General features: G+C 45.1%; 3 protein-coding genes across 12 annotated transcripts; all 3 read right to left on the reverse strand.

Annotated features, from left to right (window-relative positions):
• Positions 1-1,248: 1,248 nt before the first annotated feature.
• Positions 1,249-9,337, reverse strand: LOC111072189 (transcription initiation factor TFIID subunit 4). Of its 5 annotated transcripts, none has more exons than XM_022363889.2 (10): positions 9,279-9,337; positions 7,501-8,138; positions 6,664-6,825; positions 5,746-6,411; positions 4,329-4,931; positions 4,041-4,268; positions 3,083-3,979; positions 2,838-3,011; positions 2,644-2,769; positions 1,249-2,576 (listed from the first exon to the last, which is right to left on the reverse strand). In XM_022363889.2, exons 2-10 carry the CDS (start codon positions 7,861-7,863, stop codon positions 2,418-2,420), a joined length of 3,378 nt encoding a protein of 1,125 aa, XP_022219581.2. In that variant the 5' UTR covers positions 7,864-8,138; positions 9,279-9,337; the 3' UTR covers positions 1,249-2,417. The 5 variants fall into 5 exon arrangements, with proteins under 5 accessions (XP_022219581.2, XP_022219582.2, XP_022219580.2 ...); XM_022363890.2 differs by lacking the exon at positions 9,279-9,337 and adding an exon at positions 8,424-8,727 and having other exon boundaries at positions 7,624-8,138; XM_022363888.2 differs by lacking the exon at positions 9,279-9,337 and adding an exon at positions 8,424-8,727.
• Positions 9,338-11,742: 2,405 nt separating this feature from the next.
• On the reverse strand, positions 11,743-15,663 carry LOC111072224. Of its 3 annotated transcripts, none has more exons than XM_022363951.2 (2): positions 14,047-15,663; positions 13,848-13,975 (listed from the first exon to the last, which is right to left on the reverse strand). In XM_022363951.2, the coding sequence occupies exons 1-2, from the start codon at positions 15,410-15,412 to the stop codon at positions 13,941-13,943; spliced, it is 1,401 nt and encodes a 466-aa protein (XP_022219643.2). In that variant the 5' UTR covers positions 15,413-15,663; the 3' UTR covers positions 13,848-13,940. The 3 variants fall into 3 exon arrangements, with proteins under 3 accessions (XP_022219641.2, XP_022219643.2, XP_022219642.2); XM_022363950.2 differs by having other exon boundaries at positions 14,041-15,663; XM_022363949.2 differs by having other exon boundaries at positions 11,743-15,656.
• A 1,059-nt stretch (positions 15,664-16,722) lies between these two features.
• On the reverse strand, positions 16,723-26,026 carry LOC111072229 (sensory neuron membrane protein 2). Of its 4 annotated transcripts, XM_041593629.1 has the most exons (10): positions 25,683-26,026; positions 22,524-22,681; positions 22,307-22,454; positions 22,058-22,190; positions 21,298-21,350; positions 20,419-20,679; positions 19,922-20,354; positions 17,390-17,508; positions 17,202-17,327; positions 16,724-17,125 (listed from the first exon to the last, which is right to left on the reverse strand). In XM_041593629.1, the coding sequence occupies exons 1-10, from the start codon at positions 25,815-25,817 to the stop codon at positions 16,949-16,951; spliced, it is 1,743 nt and encodes a 580-aa protein (XP_041449563.1). In that variant the 5' UTR covers positions 25,818-26,026; the 3' UTR covers positions 16,724-16,948. The 4 variants fall into 4 exon arrangements, with proteins under 4 accessions (XP_041449565.1, XP_041449563.1, XP_022219647.2 ...); XM_022363955.2 differs by lacking the exon at positions 21,298-21,350 and having other exon boundaries at positions 22,053-22,190; positions 25,683-26,025; XM_022363956.2 differs by lacking the exons at positions 21,298-21,350; positions 22,058-22,190 and having other exon boundaries at positions 25,683-26,025.
• Positions 26,027-26,196: the final 170 nt, after the last annotated feature.

A 26,196-nucleotide genomic window follows, 5' to 3' on the forward strand; every position in this document is an offset into this window, starting at 1 on the left:
ACCACTAACCAAACAGTAGAGTAGTACAAGCGGCTAACGGTCGCATGGTTAATGTCGATGCTCGTTGTAGCTCCGACTGGTTGTTCCAAATGCTGAACTGGGACTTTCATTAGTGAGAATCCATGGCTTCGGGAAATTTGTAATATCTCGACAAACACAAACATTCGTTTGTATGCGATAATACAAGCGGGAAAGTGTTTTTAGCCGCGGCACTAATCATAATTTATAGTTATACAAATACCACTTCTAAAATTGCTCTCGATGGCTCTTATCTGATCTAAGTACTGGCGTTTAAATAAAAAAAACGCTAACATGCTTCTCTTCTTTGAAAACATACAATTTTAAGCAGAAATAAAATATAATACAGACGAATATATATAAAAAAAAAAAGTGGATAATGTGCCAATTGGTTGTGGTTTTTTGTTGTATCCCAATGTAAATTTGGGGCGTTTTTTATTTTTGTGTTAGATTTCACTCTCTATTTTGGGGAACGACACAAAAATGCATTAAGAATATTTAACATAATAAAAATTATTGTAAAAACATCAATAAAATTATTTAATTCAACTACATACATTTTAATCAATTAACTAGCTAATTAACTGAGATACCATCATTGAAAAAATTAAATTGTGTATTTATTGTTGAAAACGTAGCGTACTGCACTGCCTTCAACTTCTGGAGTTCAGTTCCCCCGCATATATATTCGAGTACATATATATGTATGTATGTATATGTATTCCCGTGCACACAAGTTTTCTGAATTTTTGTCATTTTATTTTTTTGTTTGTTTTTTGTTGGATTTAGTTTTTGTTTTTGTTCTTTTTTTTGTTGTTACTTAATATTAATTTTACATACAGTAGTTCTGTTTTCCGTTGCGTTTGTTTTTGTTTTATGCGTATGTAATTGTAAAACATAATAAGTATATATGTATATACTATATATAATATATTCCGATATATGCCTACCAAAACTATGCGCTGTGTTTTTTACGGTTGATTTTGCTTTTTGCCTGCTTTTTTTTTTTTAATAATGACAACATTATTTGAACTTACACACAAAGAAGTTTGAATTTGAGAATTGCTTTTGTTGCTTAATGTTGCTGAATTGCATGAAATGTAATGTCAATTTATTTTTGATTTTCGTAACTCGTTTCCGCTTACATTTGCATTTGCTTGGGGATTTTATTTTACAAGATTTGCTGGCTAACTGTATACAAATTTATCTATTTTGTGTGTTTGGTGTGTGTGTGTGTGTTAAGGGAGGAAAGGGTAAAAGGAGGTAGGGCCAATGCGGATCGATCCGCCTGCCGTTTGGTCCGATAGCAGATGGCAGTGGCGACACATTGGCCCCACATCTTGCACACACATCCTGTATATAGATACTATCGAATTGTGTTTATTAATGGATGAACGAGCGCATCTAATAAAAACATGTTTAATTCTCGTAATGCCCAGAAAGTCGCCTTCGCGCTCTGTCCGTTGCTTGAATTTGTTATTACTCTCGCGTTTACCTAGTTAACTATTAGAAGATCCTTAGCCTACGCTTTATGTACAATTTGTTGGGGTTGGTTTTATACATAATGTTATTTAAAATTACAGCATGTGGTTTAAACAACTAGAACTAATTCAATATATGCTTTGAATGGTTTCCTCTGATGTGTGTGTTCCTTGCTGAATCTGAACTTCTTTCCTGATGGTTTTAGAAACCATCCGCAATCTGCAAATCTCATCTCGGATTCGCGTTCCTTCTTCCACTTCCACTTCCGTACTCTTTTTTTTTTCAGCTGCACATCATTTCACTTACTGCCTAATAATTATGCTTATTATGCTTTTCGTTTAACAAACTAATCTAGTAATTAAATATTTATATTTATGTTTATATCGTTTAGATAAGGCCGTCAATGCAATTAATGCAAACATGTTACAATTACAATTCAAACGCTCCGCCTACTGCGCGTTCTTTCTACTATACTCTTTGCTCTTCCTTCCTTCCTATCTTTCTTTCTTTCTTCGTTTGTTTAGCTTTTGTTTCTGCGTTTTTTGGATTGGATTGGTTTGGTTTAAGTTTTACAGACAATTTATTGGGGGGAATAAACGAGCTTTAAACTAGACTTAAATTCAGGAGCGAATAGAAATTAGATTAAGGGGTTTACGGTATTAAAAGTAAAATTTAAATAGGCTCCTAACTAAAAACAAGAAACGGAGACAACGAATCAAATCGGTTAAATCTGAGACTACATTATATTGCAATTGGAGGATGGGAGGAAATCTAAAGCAGGAAACATTACCAGAGTCCAATGGGGGCAGGACAGGCGTGGTGTGGTGTGGTGTGGTGTGTTGGGGTTTTGGTGACGGTGCAATGGAACTGCAACTGGAACAGGAGTAGAAGACAATGTGAATGACGAACAGCAGCGATCACTTGAGGTATGTTTTGAACAGCGTGGAACTGCGACAAAACTCGCGCTCCTGCTCCATATAGAAGAGCATGTCGCGCAGATTGACGCGCTTGATGCGCGGCCGTAACGTGGTTGGCGCCGAGCCCGAGCTGCTCAACAGTCCGCCGCCGCTGGAACCCTAAAAGGGGAAAGCATTTCGTTAAGCATTTGCCTCACTTGCAAGTCTAAGTCGTTTGAAGTCATACCACTCCCGCACTGGCCGCATCGCTATCCAGTTTGAGTTTCTTGCGGGGTCCAATGGCCTGAAGGGCCGTCAGATTAGCGTCCCGCTGCCGCAGCTCCTCCATCTCGGCACGTTGCATCTCCTTGGCCTAAGAAATGGAATTAAATGGAACTTTAGCGATGCTGTAGGAGAGAATCAGGGGGAGACGGATCGTACCCGCGCCTTCATCTTGGCCTGCTCGGGATCCTCCACACGAGACCTGGACTTGGCGGCCCGGAGCAGCATTTCGCGTTCGAGCTCCTCGTGCCGCTTCTGTTCGGCCTTATCGAGCTCCTCCAGAAACTTGATCTGGCCACGCACATCCTTGGCGGGCTCGTAGCGGGGATCCAACTGCAAGGGAGCAGAGCAAGGATCATCATTATAACATATACAGGATCAGCAGATGAATCATTTCGACCCACCTTGATGACATCAATGCGGTGCTCCGCTATCACAGCCAACTTCTCCACAATGTTCTTCAGTCGCTCCTGGCAGGCATGCGATATGAGGACGGCCACATCCTGCGATGGTTCGTCCAGACCCGCCTCCGTCGTGATGGCCCGTATCCTCGCCTGCAGAGCCGGCATGTTAAGAAACACCTCGTCCTTGCAGGAGCGTATCTGGGTGCCGATGTTCTCCGTGCAGCCGAGTATCCGCTGCGACTCCTCCGCCAGGTTGACGCCGCCCATGGCGGCCACATCGTTGATATCATCGTCCCCATACATTGAAGAGGACATCGAGCTCTGTTGGAAAAACGAATTGGCCGCCGCTGCTGCCGCTCCGCTCGTACTGTTCGCCCTCGCATCGTCCTTGCCATCAAGAGCGTCCCTCCTCTTTTTGCTCGCCGCCGCCTTGCTGATCGCCGGCGATGCCTTTACCAGCGTCTTGCCGGAGATAGGCGTCAGAGAGGCGTTCATTCGCTCCAGATGCGACCCTGCCTTAATCTCCACCAGCTTCGGCTCAAAGTGGTTATTGTTGTTGTGGTGCAGCGAATTCTGCATTTGTTCACGGGCTCTCAGCGCCTCTGGCGGCAGATGGACCGTGGGCAGCGACGGCACCGGCAGCGATGTGACCGATGCCGAATTCAGCGTCGACAGCACGGACAGCGTGGGTGTGGGCGGAGGCCCACTGTTCGATATGGCTGCCAGCATCGGCGGGTGCAGGCTGGGCGTAATCGCCTTGATCTGCGTCTGGCCCACCTTGACGGCAGTGAGTTTGTTCGTGGGCGTGCTGTTCTGCGGCCGGGCCGTGGCTCGGATCTGCACAGTACCCGTTCGCTGCAATTGAGCCTGCTGCGGTCCACGGATTTGCACAATGTTCTGTAAAAATCCACGAATATATATAGTGATGCATCGAATGGCTGGGCTTGGTTTAGCTTACCGCCTGTCCAGGCACTTGCAGCGAGGGTATCTGGGTGCGAATGGCACCCGTGCTGACGAGTCGCGGCGCAGTTGGCAGTCGTATGTTGGGTGGCTGCTTCGATATCGTCGTGTGGCCGATGGTTGGCCGTGGCGTGCCCATCGCATTTGGTGTTATCATGCGCACCTGCGTCTGTCCAATGGTCGTTGTCTGGCTGGGGCCAATTGGACGGATTTGCGCTTGGATTTTCTACAAAAAAAATATAATTCAATATAAAAATGTAACGGAGGATCAGTGTAAAGGACTTACGGGCAGCTGTTGCGAGAGTCCGGCCAGACCGATGACATGTTGGGGCGGCGGTTTGATTCCCTCGATGACCAGCTCCTTGGTGTAGAGGGCCTGACGCAGCAGCGGTAGACTCTTCTTGAGAAACCCAATGAGACAGGGCTGTGGACTGGCGTTGAGCAAACGCTCCAGGCGATCACAAAACTCCTCGGGCTCCACATTCGCATTGACCAGCTCCTGGATGAGCGTGCGCACATTCTTTTCCACCGGCTTCGGTTCCCGTGTCGATAATTCAATTAAATTGGCTAGAAACTTGCGACACTTTTCTTTGGTATTTCCCTGCTGAGCCGTCGTCGTTGTCGTTGTGCTCGTCGTCGCCGGCGATCCCCCCGAGGAGCTCACATTGTTCACCTGCTGCTGCTGATGATGTTGCTGCTGCTGTTGCTGGTGCTGTTGCTGGTGCTGTGCTGGTATAGTTTGGATTTGCGTGATCTGCGGCAGGTGAGGCGCCTGCGAGTTCAGCTGCGTCAGGTGCGGCGGCTGCGATGATGTCGTGTAGCCATGGGCATTACTGCTGGCCACCGAATTGACAATGATGTTATTGGAGGCGGTGGTGTTGGTCATCGACTGCAGGGGGAAAAGGGATCAAGAGAGGAATCAATAGATTAGCAATGGAATAAATATCATTGATCGGTACACTCGATATATAATACACAGCTCAAAAATTAGTGCAAAATTAGGAGAGAAAAAGCGTAAGATTAACCACAAAAAAATAATGATTTTATATGTAAAGTTGAAAAATAATGATGATTATGGTATTATGGTGGGGCGGCATGTTCCTCGACTCCAAATGCGTGTGCAGGGGGGTGGGGGCATGGGGTGGTTATGGCTTAGGGCTTAGTGGGGTGTGCGGCATGAGATGAACGTTAGCAGTTTTATCTTCCTTCCACAGCAGCCCAGCACATCACATCACTCATTGATGAGCCATCTACTACTTCTCTGAGCATATGAATGATTTATAGAATATAGTTTCTGTCTTTTCTGATGACAGAGTCCTGAAACAGCAACAGGCCTCGGCTCTAAAAGGCAGCGCATAACTAAATCCAAATAAAGAGAGTATTTCAAATACACAGACAACAGATACAGATATATATATATATACGGATATACAACGATATATGCAGCATGCATGCAAAACGTAGGCTAAGTAAAATACATCGATAATATATATGTATATATCACACGAGTCACGAATTGAGTAATCATGAATTGATTTGTCGAATAAGTCGAACTAAAACTGAACTGAAGCGTAAATAAGATCATAAGATTCAAATGCATAACAGACAAAAGGAGAACAGAGAGTAGAAGAGCAAAATATATTTTATATATATATATATATGGCAATATATCTCCTGAGGAGTGAGATGTTTCTTCTTTTTACGTTTTGCTTGATCTTTATAGTGACGGGCACATTGGCTGCAGCCGCTGCCGCTGCGGCAGCCGTGGCGGCGGCATGTTGCTGCTGCTGTTTATGTTGCTGCTGAGCCTTCAGTTGCTGCTGGAGCTTCTGCTGTTGCTGCTGCTGCTGGTTAGTAGCGGGTTTGCTGTTGTTGTTGTTGTTGTTGGTAGTAGTGGTGGTGGTGTTGGTGGTGGTGGTGGAGGCATTAATTATATGGTTATTGTTGCTATTGCTGGATGGGATTGTGGATGATGTACGGACAATCGTTTTGCGCAGTGCTATGCTAACGCTGGCAGTAGTGCTGGATGCTTGCTGTTGTTGCGACTGAAGTTGCTGTTGCTGTTGCTGCTGCTGCTGTTGTTGCAGCTGCTGTTGTTGCTGCTGCTGCTGTTGGGATGATTGTTGCCCATGATATCTACTTACAGCTGCAGCCGGCACAGTTTGTAGTCGTATCTGTGTGGTTGTGGGATGGTTTGTGGTGCTTGTTGTATGGTGGCTGTTGGTGTTATTGCTGGCATTGGTCATGGTCTGTGTCACCGTCGGCGGGCCCGTCGTCGTGGCCGTGCCCACGCGCAACAGTTGGAATCCATTATCCGTTTTCACCAACAGCGCCGGGGTCTGTCCTGTATTAAGTGTGCTTAAAGTTATCTAAAAGATAGAATAGAGAACAGAAAGAGAGGTTCGATTCGAATTCGGTTTTCATCGGTTGGACAAATGGCGTGTAGTGTGTGGTGCGTGGTGTGTGGTGTATGGATGTGGGGGGGGATCCCAGTATATGGATTGGTGCACATGTTTGAGTCGGGTTTTTAGGGATGTGTGGACGTGTGGATTAGTAGAAAAGAACCCACCACAACAACATTAAACCACTCAGTTGGCATGCCATGAAATGGGTTAACTCACCGATGGACTCTGCGGCCTCACACCAGCCATGTGGGAGTTGATTACCACACGACTCAGCGGGTTGGCGGACACGTTCTTCTGCTGCTGCTGCTGTGCCGGCGACTGGTGCCGCATGCCCACCACAACTCCGGCCGGCAGCATGGAGTTGAGCAGCGGCTGGCCCTGTGAACACAATTGCATTAGTATTTCTTAGAGAATTTCCACGAGGTTCGAGCTCAAGTTCTACGACAGTGGGGCTGAAGCGTTTAGAGGAGGAGGAGGATTTAAAGATTTCCTACGGCATGCAACCAGTTCACGGCTGATATGATTGGGTTCGCTCTTTCACGGATCCACAGATCACAGATCGCAGATCCCAAAGGGCTAAATGTAATTTTGATGTGCAGACCAATTTGTTAGGGATTTTCGTGGCGTGTGCTTTGTCTACAAGTTGTTCTACATTAAGCGGGCGTTCAAAGCAAAAGTACTACAAATATAATGAGTTCTTACTATAACAAAATAAGCATTGACTTGGCTGGCAGGGATCGGATATGGGAGGAAAGGGAAGCAGATTTCACAGTCTCTGATGGGATTGGAGGATAAAAGCGGTCTGTAAAATCAAAATGAATGTATCCAAATATGTACGCCTAAATGTGTGTGTGTGTGTGTGCGAGTGTGTGTGTGTGTACTACATTCCGATTGGTTTCGATTTTGGAGGCAGGAATTAGGGGGAAAAAGACTTGGATGGATGTGAAAATGGGAATATAGGGGGGGGGATATAGATAAACCGGATCGGACGACTCATTCGCCTAACGCCTGTTTTCTGTTTCTGTTTGGTTTGTTTAGCTTTGATGTGGATACCTGATTGATGGTCTTGGTCATTGTTACGATTCCTGCTGGTGCACTTGATACTAGACCCGCCGGCAGGGTGACAGCATGGTGATTGGATTTAATAACTAGGGTTTGTGTTTGGGTGGCACCTACGGATTGCGTCTGCTGCTGCTGCTGGTGGGGCGACTGTTGGTGGTGCACCTGCGTCAGGCCCGGATGGTGGCCGCCAATCCCTGCCGTGATGGTCTTGATGGTTGTTGTGTTTGGTAGCTGGGCAGTCGAGATGATCGTCGGACCACCACCGCCGCCCGGATTGCCAGTTATATTGATGGTTCCATTGGGCAATTGGTTGGTGAATGTGATGCGATTGCCGGCTGCTGTTTGGCTGTTCATCGTGGAGGTTGAGGTGGAGGTGTAGGTGAATCTGAAGGAGTGGAGTGGAGTGTGTGTGTTTCTGCTGAAGGCGTATAAGGTGGCGGAGGCGTTTGAAGACCCTTTGTCGAGTGTCCCCTCTAGCAAAGATGCTGCTTCAGAGGACGTTCTGTTGCCGCCGGATTTCTCGATCAACTACTTTCGGACATCGTGTGGTTGTGGCTGCAGCAAAGGTCTATCACTCGGAACGAAGTCGCGGACACAGACTGTTGCATGCTGCGTGGCCCAAAAGCGAACTGCAAGGCAATATGGAAAGCACTTTAGTATTTATAGAAGGGCTCAGCGATCGCAGGATTTTGGGATAATTTACGCGTCTGCCGTTGCAGCTTGCTACCTGTGCCACCGTTACCTGGCGGTCATAAAACAAGCAGATGTTAAGATCCGACCAGTACCAGTACTAGCACCAGGCCCAGGCCCAGCACCTGGTGGCCAGACTCGAGAGATCACGCCGGACACTGGAGATGCACACACACACACACAGACGCAAGACACGCGCGCACACATATAGTAAATGCATTCACCTTGGCCAAAAGCCTTAGAAGCGGCCGCGGGTGCTCCGCTGACAAGCGCTTATTCACGCGGCTGCTGCTGCGCTGGCGAGCTCTCCTTCTCTCGCGGTCGCGCGTGTTATCTGACTCCTTAGCCCCGGTGGGTGGTTGCCTGGAAGATTTATCAACAATTTTTCACACACCACACGCGCTACGTCTGCCTTTGGCGTCGGGCACGGTACAATGTCGCTTTATTTTGATTATTTTGATGTACAAAAAATTTGGCAGCGACAGTAGTGCGACAACGCCGCCATTTTCACGAATGCGCGTGCAAAATAATCGTGTGGCGCGGCGTTGCCAGAAGCTGGGCTGCTGCCCGCCCAGTGTTGAACAAGAACACGTTGTCGCGATGAATTGATCTGGTCTGGCAGCGCTCAATTATCAAGATGGAAATTTAATTTGGAAATTTTAATTGTTTTATTATTCATTCTTCAAGTTCAATCGTATAGTTAACGTCATATACAAATGGTATGACGTGGTATACATTGATGCACTGAATCAGGGACATTACTGCTGGCCCAGCAAAGCCAGAAATAGAAACAAACATATGGGGCTATAATGTAAACACCGCCACCGTTGTTTAATCGAAACGAATTACTTGCACGACGAACATTAGTTTTCATGCGTGAATGGGATGGGTTTTTATTATCTTCACTAGATGAGGGACCGCTATTTGACCATCGCTACCATCGTTTTAATCACTACCATAAGTTTTAGTGATCTGAATTAGTTAGGTGCTTATGGTGCTTATGTTTGTGTGTGTGTACCGTTTTGTACAGCCTGCAGCCGTTCAACGCAATTTGTCGCCTGTTTATGATAGGCACTCACTTCAATTAATATTTCATTTTGTCTCTGTTTACACAGCGCATTTTAAACTAGAGGTGTCAAACCAAAGAGGGCACTAGATAGTATCGATATTTTACTGCTAGTCTCTACTATCGACGGTTTTGCGACTATCATGACAGTATTTAGCTACAGTCGTTGCGCTTTTGATATGTTTGGATTGGCTGCTATAAAATACGAAGACAAATTTGTAAAAAAATCGACAGGTGGCATCTAATTTTTACAATGGACAAGTTCCTAAAATGTTTCAATCGTTTTTTAATAATTATTTCAGCCCGATACTATCACGATAGTATCGACTGTTTTTTCAAAACATTCGACTTTGATATTCCTCGATATTGATATTCCGTATAATATTACCAGCTAGCTGGGACTCTCAGCCCTAAACAAATAATTTTATCCGATAGATACATAAATTTGTTAAGAGATTGGCAAGTTTTCAAAAGTCCTTTTTATTGGATTATTTACATATTAAGGTTAAAAAAAAAACAGCATAAAACGAATTTGTCGTAGTTTTGTGGCGCTGCCAGACTCGTGCAATTCGTAGTTGCTGCGGGCTGACATACCGTGATATTTTGTGATATGAAATTCGTCAATTTTGATATTCAGTTTAATATTACTAGATAGTTGGCCCTCCCAGCCGTACAAAAATAATTTTATCCGATAGATACATCAATTTTGTTCAGGATTGGTTAGTTTTTAGAACTCTTTTTCATTGGATTGTTTACATATTAAGGTTCAAACAAAAACGGCCAAAGCATAAAACTTAAATGTTGACTAAATGTAACGTCATTGTTGCTGGTCAACCAAGTTTCTTCTATGCGTATGGGCTTTGGTATACCTTATTTCCTTTAATTGATGTTAAATTTGTTGTTTCAGGCTGCTTTGAAACTTTAATATTGCATTTTCGTAAGATTGAGTTATTTTTTACCTATCTAGGCATATGTTTTGTGTTTTATACATACATTTATCCCGGTTCTGATACTTATTATTGGTACCCATGAGCTACAAAATTTCGTTGATGTCTTTTAATAAGAGACTGAGTAGTTTCTGCATTACTTGGAGCCTGAAATTACAAATAATATCTCAAGTCCATAATATCCATTTTCCCAAGGTATTCAGATTTCGTTCCAAAGTTGCACAACAATGCTGCTAATTCATTTCCCCATGTTGCTGAAATTTTTCCCATACAAATCAAATCAGCTGAGCTGAGAGAGAAAACAGAGAGAGTAAATATTTGAGGAAATAATTATTCTCTTCTTATTCTGCTTTGATTCTTTTTCGTGCATTTTTGCAGGCTTTTTACCAACAACATTAGAAAGTAAAAAATCCTCTCTTTTTCTCTCTCACAACGTATATTTTCTCTCTTTTTAGTATTTATAAAAATTTTAGTATTTTAGTTTTAGTATTTTATGCTAGTGTTGGTTAGTGTAAACATACAACAACAAAAATACCATGCAAATATATATATAAATAAATAAATATTTTATTAAATAAAATATGGGAATGCTTTCTCGGCTGTTATTTGGACATTTCGTTAGAGCAAATTTTGAAAACTCTCCACGAATTGAGAGCGAGTTTTGCAAACTCTCCACGAATTGAGAGCGAAAAATGTCAGTATTTTTGGTGCGCTAAATTGAGTTTGGCGGTCAATTTGAAATGTGTCTTAATAGTTGGAAAAATACTTTAATTTTTTTGTCGAGTGACCTCAGAAACCGAGATCCAGTAACCAGTAAATAACAAAAAAAAAATAATTAATAATTAACTCTCAACTCTCAATTAACTCTCAACCGTAAAAAAATAATTTTATTCCATTCATAAAAAGGTTCAAACAAAAACGGCCAAAACATAAAACGAATGTGACGTCGTCGTTGTTGCTGGCGCTGCCAGACTCGTGCAATTCGTAGTTGCTGCGGGCTGCCACACCATGATATTTTGCGACCCGTTTCATTACCGAATCGCTTCGAGCCGATCTGGCAGCGATGTGGCCACATCAGGAGAAAAAGATTGACTTCAGCTGTCAGGTAGCCCATTGGCTTGATCTTTCGCGGGAATTTCGAAATATTAATAAACAGTTTGATATTTTATGTCTTACATATATTATTATCCAAATATTTTGGATTTCTTTGTTGACGTCACTGCTGCTTTGGGGGAGATTACATTAATTATGCAAATCGAAAACCTGGTGAAACAGAACTCTTCTCGGAAACTCGTTGTTTGCTTTTGAATTATACTTTTTTTCGGTTCTGGCCCCGCATTGTATTTGTTGCGACGGTTATCAGTTATGTTAACAAGGCAGAGACTCGGCCAAAAACGAGTTAGGTGAATGAAAATTAATCAAAATGTTCCAGCTAATGCCACGATCGCACTTGGCGACGACGTTTGGCGCGTTGTCAGGCTGTCGGTTCAACCAGTTGGTGTGCTGGCTGGTTGTCTGAAGTTGAATTAATTTTCGTACATTTCGCATTCGCATGTGTGTATTTTAATTTTTGTTTTATTATCTAAATCCTATTTATAATGCTTACGATTAATAATGCATGAGTATTCTGCCATTATGCCGAACTAGCCGTATTACATCAATCAATAACGCGTATTTACAAGTCTTAAAAGTGTCATAGCCCCATTCCCGTCCATTGCTAAAGTCAGCTCTTTGCAGCCCATTAGTTTTTGTTCCAATTTAGATACACGTCGAAGGGGGACTTTGCCGCTCTTGATGCTATTTGGGTTGTTGGACTCTCAGGTCGCCTCGTTGTCGTTCGATTCTGGCCGAATCCGTAGGAGAAAACTGTCTTGGCTGCCACTTTGGCTTTGTTCTCCTGATATTTGGCGTAGTACGGACTGCTGGTGCTGCTGCTCTGGCTTTGACGCGTTGGTGCCGCTGTTGTGGCTTTTTTGTTCGGTACAACAGGAGCGGATGTATTTTCAAACTTAGCCTTGAATTTTTGGAAGAAAGGATGACTAAATGGATCTGCCGTGGTGGAACGCTTCGGTGCTGTTGTTGTTGTTGTCGATGTGAACAGGTACGGCCTTGGGGTGGTGCTCGAGAGAGTGTTGGCTGTGTAACGAGTTGTTGGTCTCGCTGTAGTGCGTTGGCTGGTTTTCGTTACGGCAGCATAGCGAGTTGTAGATCTCGTTGTTAATGCTGGACGAGTGCTGGTAACAGGGCGAGTTGTTGTAGCTGGACGAGTGGTGGGTCCTGTGCGATTTGTAGTTCTGGTTGAGGCAGATGGCTGAGTGCTGGTAACAGGGCGAGTTGTTGTCGTTGGACGAGTGGTGGGTTCTGTGCGATTTGTAGCTCTGGTTGTGTACCGTGTCGTATATCTGGTTGAGGCAGATGGGCGAGTTCTGGGAACGGGGCGAGTGGTTGTCGTTGGACGAGTTGTTGTAGCTGGACGAGTTGTTGTAGCTGGACGGGCTGTTGTCGTTGTGGAACGAGTCAATGGCTTAGTTACAGTTGTATAACGCGTTATAGGTCTCGCTGTTGTTGATGGGCGGGTGGTAGGCACAGTTCGCAGAGTGGTGGCTGGACGTGTTGTTGATGTGGAACGAGTGGTTGGTTTCGTTATTGCTTGGTAACGAGTAACAGGTCTTGTTGCTGTTTTCGGATTGGGCGTGCTGCTTGTGGCCGTTGAGCTACTACGTCTTGTTGTAGCTCTCGTTGGCGACGGGGGGCGTGTCGTTGTTTTAGCGGTAGTTTGCCATGCCCATGTCGCTCGCACAGTTGTTTTGGCAGTGCTCTTAGTAGTAGTTGTTGTTGTTATGGGGCGCTTTGTTGTTGTTGTTATGGGGCGCTTTGTTGTTGTTGTTATGGGACGCTTTGTTGTTGTTGTTGTTGTAGCTGAAGATGTGGCCGTAAACTTGATCACTTCATTGCGGAAGCTGTCGCTGCTGATGTATGGTCTGGTTACACGTTGTGGAGACTTCGTTGAGGCTGAGGGCTTGACTGTGGGTACGGGTACTCGAGCAGGCACGACTGGCCTTGCCAGTGCCTGGGGGTGGAGGAATGGGTTTTGGGCATAGGAGAGATTCTCATTGGGTTTTAACTGCACAGAACTCTGCAACGAAGTGGCAGACGGACGGGCTGAGCCAGGAGCCTTGAGGAAGGGATTGTGGTCGTAGTTTGGCCTTGTCGATGGAAAACTGTCTAGGCTTGCGGATGGAGTGGGCTTCTCTTTTGGAGCAGATCCCTGCGGGGTCTTCACTGCCAGTAGGTTCTGTAGAAACGGATTACCCGCATATCCATGACTGGCAGCGATCTTCTGCTGAGTCTTATCCACAATCCCCTGCTTTGGCTTCACCTGCGGCCGTTCGGCATACGGACTCGGCTTCTGCGCCTCCTCTATTTCGTTGCCATCGAAACAGTCGCTCAACATGGCCAAGCTCTGGTGTCGGCAGTGACCGCTGTAGACGGTCCAGGCATTGAAGCCATCTCCCGACAGTCGCGTGTGCTCCTCGTGAATCGTCCTGATGCACTGCACATCATCGGAGATGTCCGAGTCCAGCAGGCGGTCGCATTCAATGTGACAGGCCTTGCCTCCACCTACCACTCCGTGAGTGCACCAGTAGAGATCGCTGATCTGGAACAGACCATGATCGGCACTCCCATCCGCATTGAGGCGCCCCACGGCCGCCGTGTTGAAGGAGGACTCATGCTCGGCGATGCACACCCAGGTGGCTATATCCTGCATTGGAAATTTGTGTGAGAAATACAACTCTTGGGCTAATTCGCAGCGTTTGAAAACTTTACCCGTACCCGTACCCGTTCGGGATTTGAATGTGGCTACTGCTGTGCTTTGTGTCGACTGTGTGGAGTGTACTGGTGTTGTGCTCTGCAGATACTGATACTGCTGCCGATTGTGTGCCGTGTGCTGTGTTTGCTTGTGACTAAAGAAGGGATTGGCTGGGCTCGGGCTGCCCTTGCCGCCGAAGCCAATGGCATTGGGGTGGGGCTGCGGCGCAGCGTGGGGTGGCCTCAGGAAGGGATTGCCCTGATAGCTCACGCCCTCACGCTGGTAGCTGAGCACGGGAGGAGCTGGCTTATAGTATTGATTGGCCACAGGGCTGCTGATCTGCTGCTGGCTGCTGCCGTATTGATATGCATAGCTGACCTTGGACTTGACGGGCGATCCGTATCCCCCAATGGCATTCGGATGGCTGGCGATCACCTGTGGCTTGGCAAAGCAGGCGGCCACCTGCTCGTAGCGCTGATCCAGGCAGTTCCGCTTGTAGACAGTCCACGCATTGAAGCCGTCGCCTGAGATTTGGGTGTGCTCCTGATGGATCCTGCGTATGCACTGCACATCGTCCGATATGCTGGAGTCGAGGAACTGCTGGCACGTGGCATGGCAGCCCTTGCCCGCCCGCCGTTCGTTGGTGCACCAGAAGAGATCGCTGATCTGGAACAGTCCGTGATCGGCACTGCCATCCGCATTCAGGCGACCCACTGCCGCCGTATTGAACGAGGACTCGTGCTGGGCAATGCACACCCACGTGGGTATCTGGGGCATGGGCAGCTTGTGCTGGTAGTACAGCTCCTGGGCCAGCTCGCACCGATTGTAGATCTTTCCCTGGACGCGCTGTGCCTGTGCCTGGTAGTGGTTCGGCTTCACCTGCTGCGTGTGCTGGTAGGAGGCAGCCACCGAAAGAGCTGTTCCGACGCCACATCCGGCCACATAGGAGGCCGCATCCTGGCGACAGTACGCGCTGTGGGCCTGCCACGCGGAGAATCCATCGCCCGAGATCCTCTGGTGTTCCGCATAGATCTTGCGCACGCACAGCACATCGTCCGCGATGTCATCGTCCCGCAGGCGAGCGCAGCTCAAGCCACAGCCCGCACCCTGTCCGGGCGGCGAGCACCAGTAGACGTCGCTGATCTGGAAGAGGCCATGGGAGCCGCCTCCGGGTCCAGTGCCGCCGCCGAAGGCCGCCGTGTTCAGGTCACTCGAGTGCTGGGCAATGCACACCAGGCTCGCCACCTGCGCCGCCGGTAGGCCGTACCGATGCTGCAGCAGCCTGGCCAGCTCGCAGCGTTCGAAGATTTTGCCCGACACCCGCCCCAAGGGGCACACAGCGAGCAGGAGGAGGGGGACTAGGAGGGGCACAAGCGACTGCTTCGACATCTCGCGATGATCTGACAAACGCTCCGGATCGAGTCTCACTCTTATATAGAACACCACGCGGCAGAATCTAGAGCGTAACAGTGGAGCGCAGATGATCCTTACTTCATTTAAATTTTAAATTTCCTTTCACACGCGAAGCGTTTTTAAACGCGTTAAACGCTCCCGCTTCGGCTTTGTCTTTGTATGGGTGAGGCGTTTTTTTCAGCTTTGAGGCTGCTGCGTGCGTTTGCGCGTTTCGTTGACGACTGAACCAGCGAGCGGTCGCATCTTCAGCCTAAAGTCAATTTGAATATGACGCCGGCGACGTCTCTGACGACGACAGCGACAAACTGGTTGTGTGTGGCTGCCTGGCTGCCTGCCTGGCTATTGCATAATTACTATGACCAGAGTTTAAAAGGTTCTCCGACAGAAAGAACACCCAAAAGAATGGCAACAGCAACAGCAGCAGGCAACAGCATAAATAAAATACGAATATTAAAACCATCAAAAATAAAGTTAGAAAGTTCCGCAGTCGGTCAGGCAGTCAGCCAGCCATTAGCTGGTCATTTGGCTAATGAAATTAATTTCAAATATTTATCGGCTGAGAGAGCAGAGCCAGCCGATCCACCTGAGCAGTCCGCCAGTATTTTTCACGCGTTTTTAATCGCCTCGTAAGTCTCAATCAATCCATTGACAGTCGCGATTCGCAGCTGTCAATCAATCAACATTGCCAAAACCCCACCCAGTCCCAGTCCCAGTCCCAGCTCGGATCTCTGTCTCGCACTCGGTCTCGGGTGTCTCAATCCCAGTCGCAATCGCATTGTAAGGCAAATAAAATACCTTGGACAGCATTTGTTTATACTACAGTTCGGGGGGTGGAAATATTTCTGTTTGCATCTCGGAATTGGTCAATCGGTTCGGGCTTGGACCTGGTCTGGCCTGGGCTTTAGTTTTAGCCTTTTCGTCTGCTCTTGCCCAAGTCGAAAACTATTTTTGTTCAGCTGCCTTTTTTTTTTTTATAGCCAATTTGTGCAATATAAACTGTGTTTTAATATGCGTCTTTTGCAAATTGTGGTGCCGAAAAACTGCTGCTGATTGATTAATACTTTTAATACGCGAATTCCCCTCATTAGTGGATCTTGAACTTGAGTCACGGCCGAGCGGGGAGAGGCGGTCAGATCAAGGCTTTACAGCAAAGTGCTTTTTGTGGTCAACAACTAATGTGCGGTCCTTGGAAGAATTACTCTCAAGAAATATGCAAGCTATTCCAGGGAATACACTGCTAAGAATTGAAAGGAAAAGATCAATATCGTATTCACAATTTAATTCAACAACATTTTTAGTTTATGGTAGGTTTTTAGTAGGCTAAATCACAATACAATAGAATCACATTTAACAAATAAATTATATACAAATTCGTAAACAAAGGGTAGCACAACATAGATACATATCTTTACAAGCATTTAATAACAAGTAGCAGGTCCAGCAGCTCTAGGAGCTCTAGTAGCTCCAGCAGCTCTAGCCAGCTCTACCATCTCCCTTCAGCAGCCATTATCTCTATTTGAGAGGAGGCTCCTCGCCACGTCCTTTCTGGTAGAGATAGTAGAGCAGGCTGATGAGGGCCACGCCTACGCCCCCGCAGAGAGCCGCCCAGTGGACGATGTTGAGCGTTTTGAGTGTGTTGATTAGTTTCTTCTTGAAGAAGGCCACCATTTCCCCATTGAGTTGGATGCCCTGCAGGAGTACAGGAATACACGAGAGTTAATCTATCGAAGGTTTTGTTGGGGCTCTGTTTGCACGGGGCACTTACCTCTTCCACCCAAACGGCCGGCATGAGGACTGTGGTGAGGTTCTCGGTAATGCCTATGCGGTTGATGCTCTTGAGGAACATGTTGAACTGAACCCGCTTGCCGCCGCGCAAGGGCGTGCCCGTCAGCTAATGGAATACCAATAAATTGAGCATCCTTTACGAGTATATGGCATGCCATTCCGACTTACCGACTGCACATCGACAAAGGTCTGGTGCTTTTTGGCATCTGGCTTCAGGCCACGAATCATTTTTCTGTACTCGTTCGAGGCACCCAGCATATGCGGCAGCGTCAGTATAACAGGGGCATCTATACGAAAATAATTATTAAATACGCGTATATACGATAAAAGAGGAACATCTTCATTTGCATAACCAGCTCCTTGGGGGTGTCAATGCATTCCATTCCATTCCAATCCAATATTAATTATTCTGTTTACATTGTTGGAAAAAACAAAACAAAACGAAAAAAAAAACCACGGTACTGCCTGACCTTTACGGTGGCGAGCTACTTACATTTAATTCAATTAAATTAATTGAAAATATTTCACAGAATATATCTAGAGAGTTGCGGAAGCTTGCGGCTGAGGCTTTCGTCTCTCGTCTCACGTTTTGCCAGAAACAACAACTTTATATATATTTATTTATTTACTTAAGCACTTGGGATGGCTCTGGCGGCAAAGCCTGAACCAATTTGCAAGAATTTCCTCATCAGATATGGAACTATGTATACCAAATGCTCATTACTGAAAATGTTAACTCACGTTTCAACAATTAAACAAAAAGAAAAAAAGATGAACCCAAGCAAAGGAGGAATCACCAAAAGAATCTCAAGCTGGAAACGTGCGCGAGCGGCAAACACCCAAACAAAAAACATCACAAAAAAAAATACGAACAAGAAGGGAAGGCCATGATCGGAAGTCGAAGATCTAGCTACCCTTATACATAATGCTCCTGCGAAAACTGAGACTATTTGGCATGGCAGCAACCTCGCATTTGAATCGTAATACCCTCACTGCCTAGGGTATAGTATAAATAAGAATTGAATGCTTCAATTTGTGGAGCGTTCGTTCACTCGGGCACTCGAGAACATCATGATGAAGTGGGGCTCATTACGAGCTGTGTGCCCCCTCGTAGATTTAATTCATCTACGACTCTAAGACAACACTTTTGATTTCAAATGCGCAGTGCCCTCCCCTCCCGTGGGAGAACTGGATGCCAAATGTGAAGATAAACGTTCACGTTTGCCTTTTTTATACTCCTCTCAAACTCGAGTGTTAATTAAGAAATTAAACAATCGAAGAAGATCAAACGCAGAACGAAGCCAGCCCACACAGAATCCTCATCTTCATCTCCATCTTCATCTCTATATGTATTGAATCTAAATCAAAGTCCTAACCAAAATCGCTTGCAATTTGTCAGTTTGGGGGGCTGAGCGCGTGTGTATGGAAATCTTCCATGCTATTCAGTGTTTCGCAGATTTTTTTTTATTTCTGCTTACTTTTGTTGTACAGTTTTATTGGCGCATAATTTAAATTTGATTAGCTGCGAGTGTTGATGTTGATGCCTTTGGTTTGCACTTCTCCTCACAGAATTAGCATAGAGGTCGCATTAAACACAAACTAGAATTGGATCGCCCCCACTCAAAGCTTAATCGCTCGAGTATTGTACATTCGTTGGACAGTCTTTGCCCTTTTTTTTTTTGGGTATTTACTCGGGTAATCTGCTCGTACCCCCCACCGCCATCATCATCAGCCACAGCCACAGCCACTCGATGACAGATGGGCTGTTGGAGCGCCTTGGGGGAGTTCTTTCCTCTGTCTGAATGGCCGGTTAATCGCCATAAGACAACACACAATACAACGGCCAGACTCATTTGCATAACAACAAAAACTACAAAGCAATGAATAGCAGATAAATTGTCAAATATCATTCCAAATATTTCCGGTATCCCATCAAGTCAAACGAAAATGTTAATAAAGATCCGAGCATAGTTGCCGATATATTTTTAGGAATTATCTACCATTTGGCTGTCTGTCGGCACTGCTCCAATTAATAAGGGTACGAATTATATATGTTGCGTTCGAATGAATGAAAAATTCCATCGTTAACATTTGAGTTAAATGTTCATAATAAAAAACAAAACAAACTGTCAAATGCCTAAGCTATCGGCATAAATAAAATGCTAATTAAATTAAATCAGACTTAAATTATCGGTAAGTAGAAGCTACACAAGAAGCCATGACGGAGGGGCTAAAAAAAAAAAATAAGCGAAGTTGGTAATACTCTAGCCGATCCAATGGGGCGGGATCAGAGGGATCAGAGGAAAGGGTGACCTACAGTAGAGAGACACACACTGAATATCATCTGCAAGCTGATGGACTCACACACAAAACCCAGAGGAGCACCACAGAAGTCTCTGATCTAGTTTAATTTATGGGCATCTAATCGCATTTGGCATTAAAATTCAGCTTAGACTGTGAAATAACATGAGGAACAACAGATAGGCGAGAGATAACATATAGCTGAATCGTAAACACAAATATTTTGGAAATTCTTTGAATTAAATAGGAATAACATCGGAGTTTTCCATTGGATGTAATCTTTGAATGCTGAATTTAGGTTTACGATTGAGGAAACTATAGAGCAGGATATCTGATCGATCCACTGCCATACCACAATGTAAACTCAGCCTTCGATCTCCCACTGTGACTGTCACTCACCCAAACAGGTTGTCAGATCCAAGGCGCCCGCGTAGAGGCAACCGTTCTTTCGCTTGATCACATTCGCCAGCTTGTCCACGCAGAAGCACTCGTTGTCGTGCTCGGGCCCGATGTCGTTGATGAAGTTCTCGCCAATGGAGTAGCGGTATCCGGGAATGCCCTCGTACTGGATGTCCGCCTGGTAGAAGAGCTGCACGGACCGACAGATGTCCGCACTGAAGATGTACATGGAGTCGCCGCGCTGCCGGAACGGCGGATAGGAGGAGGCATCGGTGCCATTTATCTGATTGCAAACGGACGTCTCGCCCTCGGTGCTGGCATTCAGCCAGACCTGCAGATTGTGCGAATCATCGAGCTTCTGGATCTCCAGCACCTTCATGGCATCTCCCTTGCCCGTGTGCACCTCATAGACATCGTGACCAGAGCCGTTCTTCTACGGGGTAATATAGAAAGTTTAAAAAAGATTGTTTGGTTTCCTTCGACACGCTGATGCTCACATGACCGAAGAAGGAGAAGGCGAGGCTGCCGTCGCTCTGCTCTCGTATGGTCTTGGAGCCGCTCTCCTTGATCTGGTTGCAGATGGCCTTGGCAATGCCCTGCGGATTGATGCAGAAGCGCACTCCATCGAAGAGATACTCCCTCGCGGAGGTGTGCACGAACATGGACCGAGGATCATTGAAAACGGCCTTCAGATTGGCATTTAAGTGTACCAGGAGCAGCGCCAGTCCCGGATCGTTCTCAGAGATTTGCAAAACGGACTGAAAGAGTGTTGTGAATTCCGTAGGAATTAATTGGGCAAGTAATGAGGCAAGGCAAGGCAGGTTAAGGTAGGGTAAAGTAAGATAAAGTAAGGTAAAGTTAGGCAGGCAGGCATCAAGCATTAGCGGGTAGGCGGGGCTCTTAGCTATAAATATTGTATATCGTATATTGTTTATTTATAGCAGTAAAGCACAAGCTACAATTTGTTATTATTAATTATGTTATGTTCATATGTGTGAAAAAATTAATGTTTCCCCCCCAATCAATCGGTTTTCAGCTGCCGTTTTTTTTTGTTCCCTTGATTCTCAACGCATTTCAAATTATCGCGGCAATTTATCAAACTATTTACATAGACGAGGGAGTTCATATATCAACACGCCACAGATCGATCCACCACAAGGTGAATGCCAATCAAAATTTTGCTGTTCTATCTGTCTATCTGTCCATCTATCTGTTTGCCGTCTGTTTGTCTGTCTGTCTGTCTGTCTATTTGTCTCTCTGCCTGTCTGATGTGGATGATCTTGAGTTTGGAAGTCTGAAGTTTGATTCAATGTTACGCTTGCAAAGCTTTCGGTGGAGGTGGCTGGAGGAGGTTGGCAGGATGTTGTTTAACTTACTTTCACATCGTCAATAATGCTGATCAAGATGCCGTGAACCCAGCTAAAGGGCGCTATAAAATTGCAGTTCATTAGATAATTCATGCATTCTTATTTACATTCCTCACCTAAAAACTGTTGAAATGGGCTGGGGGGGCGGGGTCTAAGGGACGTGTTTGTTTCGCTCTGTATCATAGTTTTCACTCTCCATTTGCCCTAATTTCCCCTAACTAATGTCGCATATTTAAGTCTCATTTAAAGGCCCCCCAAAAAAAACTTCATTCGCTCCTGACCTAACCCACACCCAGAACTGTTGGGCTGCCACAATCAGCGAAAAATAAATCAACGAACCAAACCAAAAAAAAAACCATCAACTTAATTACTTCTAGAAGCTGTCGCTCGCCAGGCAATTCCCCCGATATCCGATATCCGTGACGCACGTCTGGGGTAAAATCATAATTAATAAAGCCAAAACAAACAATAAAAGATATTACGAAAGCAGAACAAAGACAAACACAGTTAAGAGATGGTATCTCGCTTATTTGCGCCATCAAAGTGCCAGTAGAAAAGCCATTACCCATTAAGTTAAACCAGAGACCCAGGGCATGTCAGTAAATGTGAGTAAATCTTTGCGCAGACCACAAACTTCTGGGTTCAGTAATGATTTAAACACTAAACTCCCGATATAGACCGATAGACCGCTATGTGTAGACCATCACCAGTGGGCAGGGGTTTCTGCTATTCTCTCGTTAAAAATTAGTAGTGAATAAAATTACTTTACGTTTCCCTCGAATACGTTCCATTAGACGTTTCAGGATACGCACGCCGGGCGTGCGATTCAGGCGGGAGTTCAGCCTATTGGCGAACCCCTGAAAGATATCTGTGATTTCTCTCTCAAACACTTGTAAAAATGCCTGCAAATTGATTATCAAAATTTTGTTTGTACATCGTTTCATGTCATTTATGTTGCATGTTTGATTTGGTTGGACTACGTTCTAGTCTCCATTTCGCTGTGTTCTGTGTTACTTACATTCATGTGCATATTGAGGGCCACAATGCGATCGTCTTGGGTGTATGGCGCCGAGGCATCCGCATCGAAGTCGAAATGGACATTCTGCACGTAGGTTATCTTGGAGCCGTCGCGTGAGAAGTGCTTCACCTTCTTGTGGCGGAACTGCCTGTGGTGTTGCAAGATCGATTAGTATTAGTATTAGATATCCGTTTCATGTCTGTGGATTTATTCTTACTTGTAGACATAGGGTCCGATTTCCTCGACTATGGGTATGGCACCGTGCTGTATCATATCGGGATTTGTCACATTGAATATGTAGACCTTGAAGTTCAGTGGCTGCGGCAGATTCACAAAGCGTTTGTACTGTTCCGAGCCATCGGCTAAAATGACACTCTATCGCGGCATGGGATAGAACAAAACGGAGTGGAGAATGTTAAGATTTACTTTAAATTCGCTGCTCAGACTATTCCTAATTAATTTTCAGTTAATTTATATGACATTTAATTCACTTTTTCTTTCCACTATGCCCAAGCTTAATTATACTTGAATTTATTAAACAACATTTTAATGTTGTTTATCACGCGTCGCAGCCTCTTATTTATGACATCTAATGACGCAGTAGTGGCCATAAAAATCAAATCAAAATCATCAACTTCCATCTCACACCGAAGCGGAGTCCGAACCTGTTTTCAGCACATCGTAATCTGTATCTCTCTTGGGGCAATGCAATTGTTATTATCTATTGTTATTGTTATTGTTATTTTTTCTTTCTTAATTATAATTATCGATGAGAGCTGAGAGAGAGCAATGACCAAGGCAATTATTTGCTTTAATTTCGCATTTCACTTAATGAAAACAAATCGCTTTTAATTCGGCCAAGTGTTCTTGGAATATATTTTAAATATATATTTCTCATGCTCAAAAAAAAAAAACAAAAAGTTTTTGTTGACCTTCCATTTTTTTTGTTTTTAATTTTTACAACTTTTTACAATTGGCAAAACATAAAATGAAGGCAACAGCAAAACAAGCTCAAAACATGACCAGCAATATAATTTTATGCGCGCCTGCCCGCCTGCCCCTCGATACTGGACACAATTGAAGAATTTTCGAAGATACATGTATGTACATCTATCCATATGGTGGTTATGACTAAAGCAGATTTCAAGGTCAATTCACAAACACATAAATATACATACGCAGCAAAGATCAGAGAAAACGTTTGAGTAGCCCTCAAGAGCAGCTGCCTGCCAACCCCAGACCCAGACCCCGACTGACCACCACTGACAATGGCCTGAAATTCATTCAGCAAATCATACAAATAATTGTTGCGAAATGGAGCAGTTTTGGCATGGCGACAAATCACAGCAAGACGTGGCTTACATTTAAATTTCGTTGAGTCTAAGAATGTGCTGGGTCAAAGAGGCGTATGCATAATATGCGTAGAGCCGCAGAAGACGCCTTTGCGGAGAGCTGCTGCGATTGTTTGGCATTGCTTGCGGGCCAAATTGCACAACACACATTTGTTGACCATCGAATCGCCACTTCAATTGCTTTGAATTTCAATTTCAATTTCGGTTTTCGGTTTTCGATTCATGACTCGTTTGTTTGTTTGTTTTGTTTTTCTTTTGTTTTTTTTTTTACTTTGGCGATTGCATTTGAATTACAAATAGAAATGGTTGACGGTTTGATGGCTTATGGTCTACTGGCTTACGGGTGGTTGCCATAAGCCATTCCATTGCAAGGACTGCGGTCCAAAATTTAAAGTTGAAGGCCCCCATTTTCGGCTGTGTTGTGCTGGCCATTCTAGATCGCATCACGCGGAAGTTCATTGCTAACAATGGGCCATAAAACAATTTTCGGGCCTAACCCTGTCCCTGTGCCTGTCCCTGTGCCTGTGCCTTGGGTGACATGGCCAAAGCCGAAGCAGAAACCACAAAAAGGGCAATTAACTTTGCGCGGCTCCAACAATTAAAATAAAGAGCAAACAGCGAAAAAGATTAAAGTTTCTGTTTGCATTCTAATTGCAATAAAAATAAAAGACAAAAGTTAAGCTCAAAGTCAACTTAAGTACTTGTACGTACTGCCTAGTTGGTTGGGGTTGGGGGTTTTGCATTGCCTTCCCTTGACAATGTTCGGCGAAGATTTCACGCTTGAATCAGCCAGCCAGCCAGCCAGCCAGCCAGCCGCCGCCGCCGACGAGCGCGTGCCCAGCGCAGGGAGCGTGAGTGGAGTCATAGTTGAGAGAATCTTCTCGCACGTTACGATCCCCTTCGCAAGAGTCACAGAGGGAAGGGCTCTTCGGCAAATCTTGTCACGTATTCGCCTTGTTCGTGACTCACAAATGAAGGGCAAACATATAGAAAAAGGGATAGATCTTATATCCAAGATACTTCCACTGAATGAGAATGAGAATTGGCTTCGTGTCACGCACTCAGCACTCGAAAATCCCCCAATGACACGCATTTCAAAATGCTCCAAATGGTCATAAATAAAATGCGTTGAGGGACAAGAACAAAAGTGTTTTGGCTCAAATGGCACGGCTAGTGCAATAATGGTTATAAAATGCATTAAACTAACGATTTAATTCATATTGCCTTGCTCAATTGCCCTGCCTTGCCTTGCATTTCAATTGCATTTTGGATTTGCATTTGGCATTTGGCATTCTGCTAAAGCGTGACCCTTGGGCATCCACGAATCTATTCTGGGCTCGCTGCGGGCTGGCCAAAGCGAATATTTCCATGTAATTATTTCATGTACATACATGGGGGGGGTAAATGGGATTGAAGTGCACTTGTTTTGGGCATCAGATTGGCTAGAGCCAGGGGCAGGGACTGCTGGGTAGTGACAGCTGCTGCTGTGTCATTCATTGACCGATGTCATTACGGATAAGCAGATTAATGTTTGGTTGCCGTGACTGTCGTCCGGTTCTGTTGTAACTATCCGATTCTGTAATCAGTTATAATTAGAATGGGTGTAGTGGATCAACAATTGACCACAGGAATCAGAGCTATGGATTGGTAGGCCAATTCCAATTCTCTGGCACTTGCTATGGCAATATATGGAAACCCATTTCCCCCCTAGTATAGACATTTAATTATAACGTAAGCTGTAAGTCAGAACTACATTATTCTGTTCCCTGAACTTTCTTTGAGTCATCAAGAGTCTGACTAACTATCCACTTGTTCTATGTACACTTCGTGGCTTCAATATTTACTCTTTAGAGTCAACAAAAGTTCCACTTGTTTGCTGTCCAGCGAGAGAATCTTTGCTAATATTTAAGGTAAAGAAACTTTTTGTCTGGCTTCCAATGGTGAGGTGAGGTAAGCAAAAGCAAATCTACAGCCTAGAGGTGGGTTGCCTCGTCATAAGTTAGGATCCCTGTCGTTGGACTCACCTGTTCTACCTTTTTGTGGACCATATTGGGAAACAGAGACCATCCGCAGTAGCCACCCAGGACCGCCACGCAGACGCCCAGGGCGCTGACGATCAGCGACCAGTGGAGCATTTTCGGTGTCGTTGATTGAAGCATCTGCAGTGATCAGATCAGAGACCCATGGGTCGCTTCGATTCTCTTTAATAAAAATAAATCTCTCTCTCTCTCTCTGTCTCTTGTTGAGTCTTCGTTTCTTCTCGAGTGTCTGCTCCCTCAAAAGCCGGCTGTATAAAAATGGAACTTTTATTTTTGATAGAGGCGAGCTTTGGCCTGACCTACGTCAAGGGAGAGCTGAGCCGAGCAGAGCAGAGCCGCTTCTTGTTGGAGTTGTTGGAATTTTTTTTGGTGTTGAGTTTGAGTTTGAGGTGTTGCTGTCGATGTTGCTGTTGTTTTTGTTTTTGTTTTTGTTGTGTGTGCCGAAACAAAGCGCACTATTTATAAGATACTCGTTTCTGGTTTTGTTGTTGTTTTGTTA

The sequence above is a fragment of the Drosophila obscura genome, unplaced genomic scaffold (assembly GCF_018151105.1).
Source record: "Drosophila obscura isolate BZ-5 IFL unplaced genomic scaffold, ASM1815110v1 contig_1, whole genome shotgun sequence".
In the NCBI taxonomy this organism is placed as follows: domain Eukaryota; kingdom Metazoa; phylum Arthropoda; class Insecta; order Diptera; family Drosophilidae; genus Drosophila; species Drosophila obscura.

What these genes read in the sequence shown, in the direction of transcription:
- LOC111072224 (XM_022363949.2), bottom strand. Translation starts at nt 15,412, where the DNA reads ATGTCGAAGCAGTCGCTTGTGCCCCTCCTAGTCCCCCTCCTCCTGCTC.
- LOC111072189 (XM_022363889.2), bottom strand. Translation starts at nt 7,863, where the DNA reads ATGAACAGCCAAACAGCAGCCGGCAATCGCATCACATTCACCAACCAA. An exon ending in GACTCTCGCAACAGCTGCCC is followed by an intron (nt 4,269 to 4,328) that starts GTAAGTCCTTTA and finishes TTTTTTTTGTAG; the next exon opens with AAAATCCAAGCGCAAATCCG. An exon ending in AGGCCAAGATGAAGGCGCGG is followed by an intron (nt 2,770 to 2,837) that starts GTACGATCCGTC and finishes TCCATTTCTTAG; the next exon opens with GCCAAGGAGATGCAACGTGC.
- LOC111072229 (XM_041593629.1), bottom strand. Translation starts at nt 25,817, where the DNA reads ATGCTTCAATCAACGACACCGAAAATGCTCCACTGGTCGCTGATCGTC. An exon ending in CCTTCTCCTTCTTCGGTCAT is followed by an intron (nt 20,355 to 20,418) that starts GTGAGCATCAGC and finishes ATTACCCCGTAG; the next exon opens with AAGAACGGCTCTGGTCACGA. An exon ending in GGATCTGACAACCTGTTTGG is followed by an intron (nt 17,509 to 19,921) that starts GTGAGTGACAGT and finishes ATTTTCGTATAG; the next exon opens with ATGCCCCTGTTATACTGACG.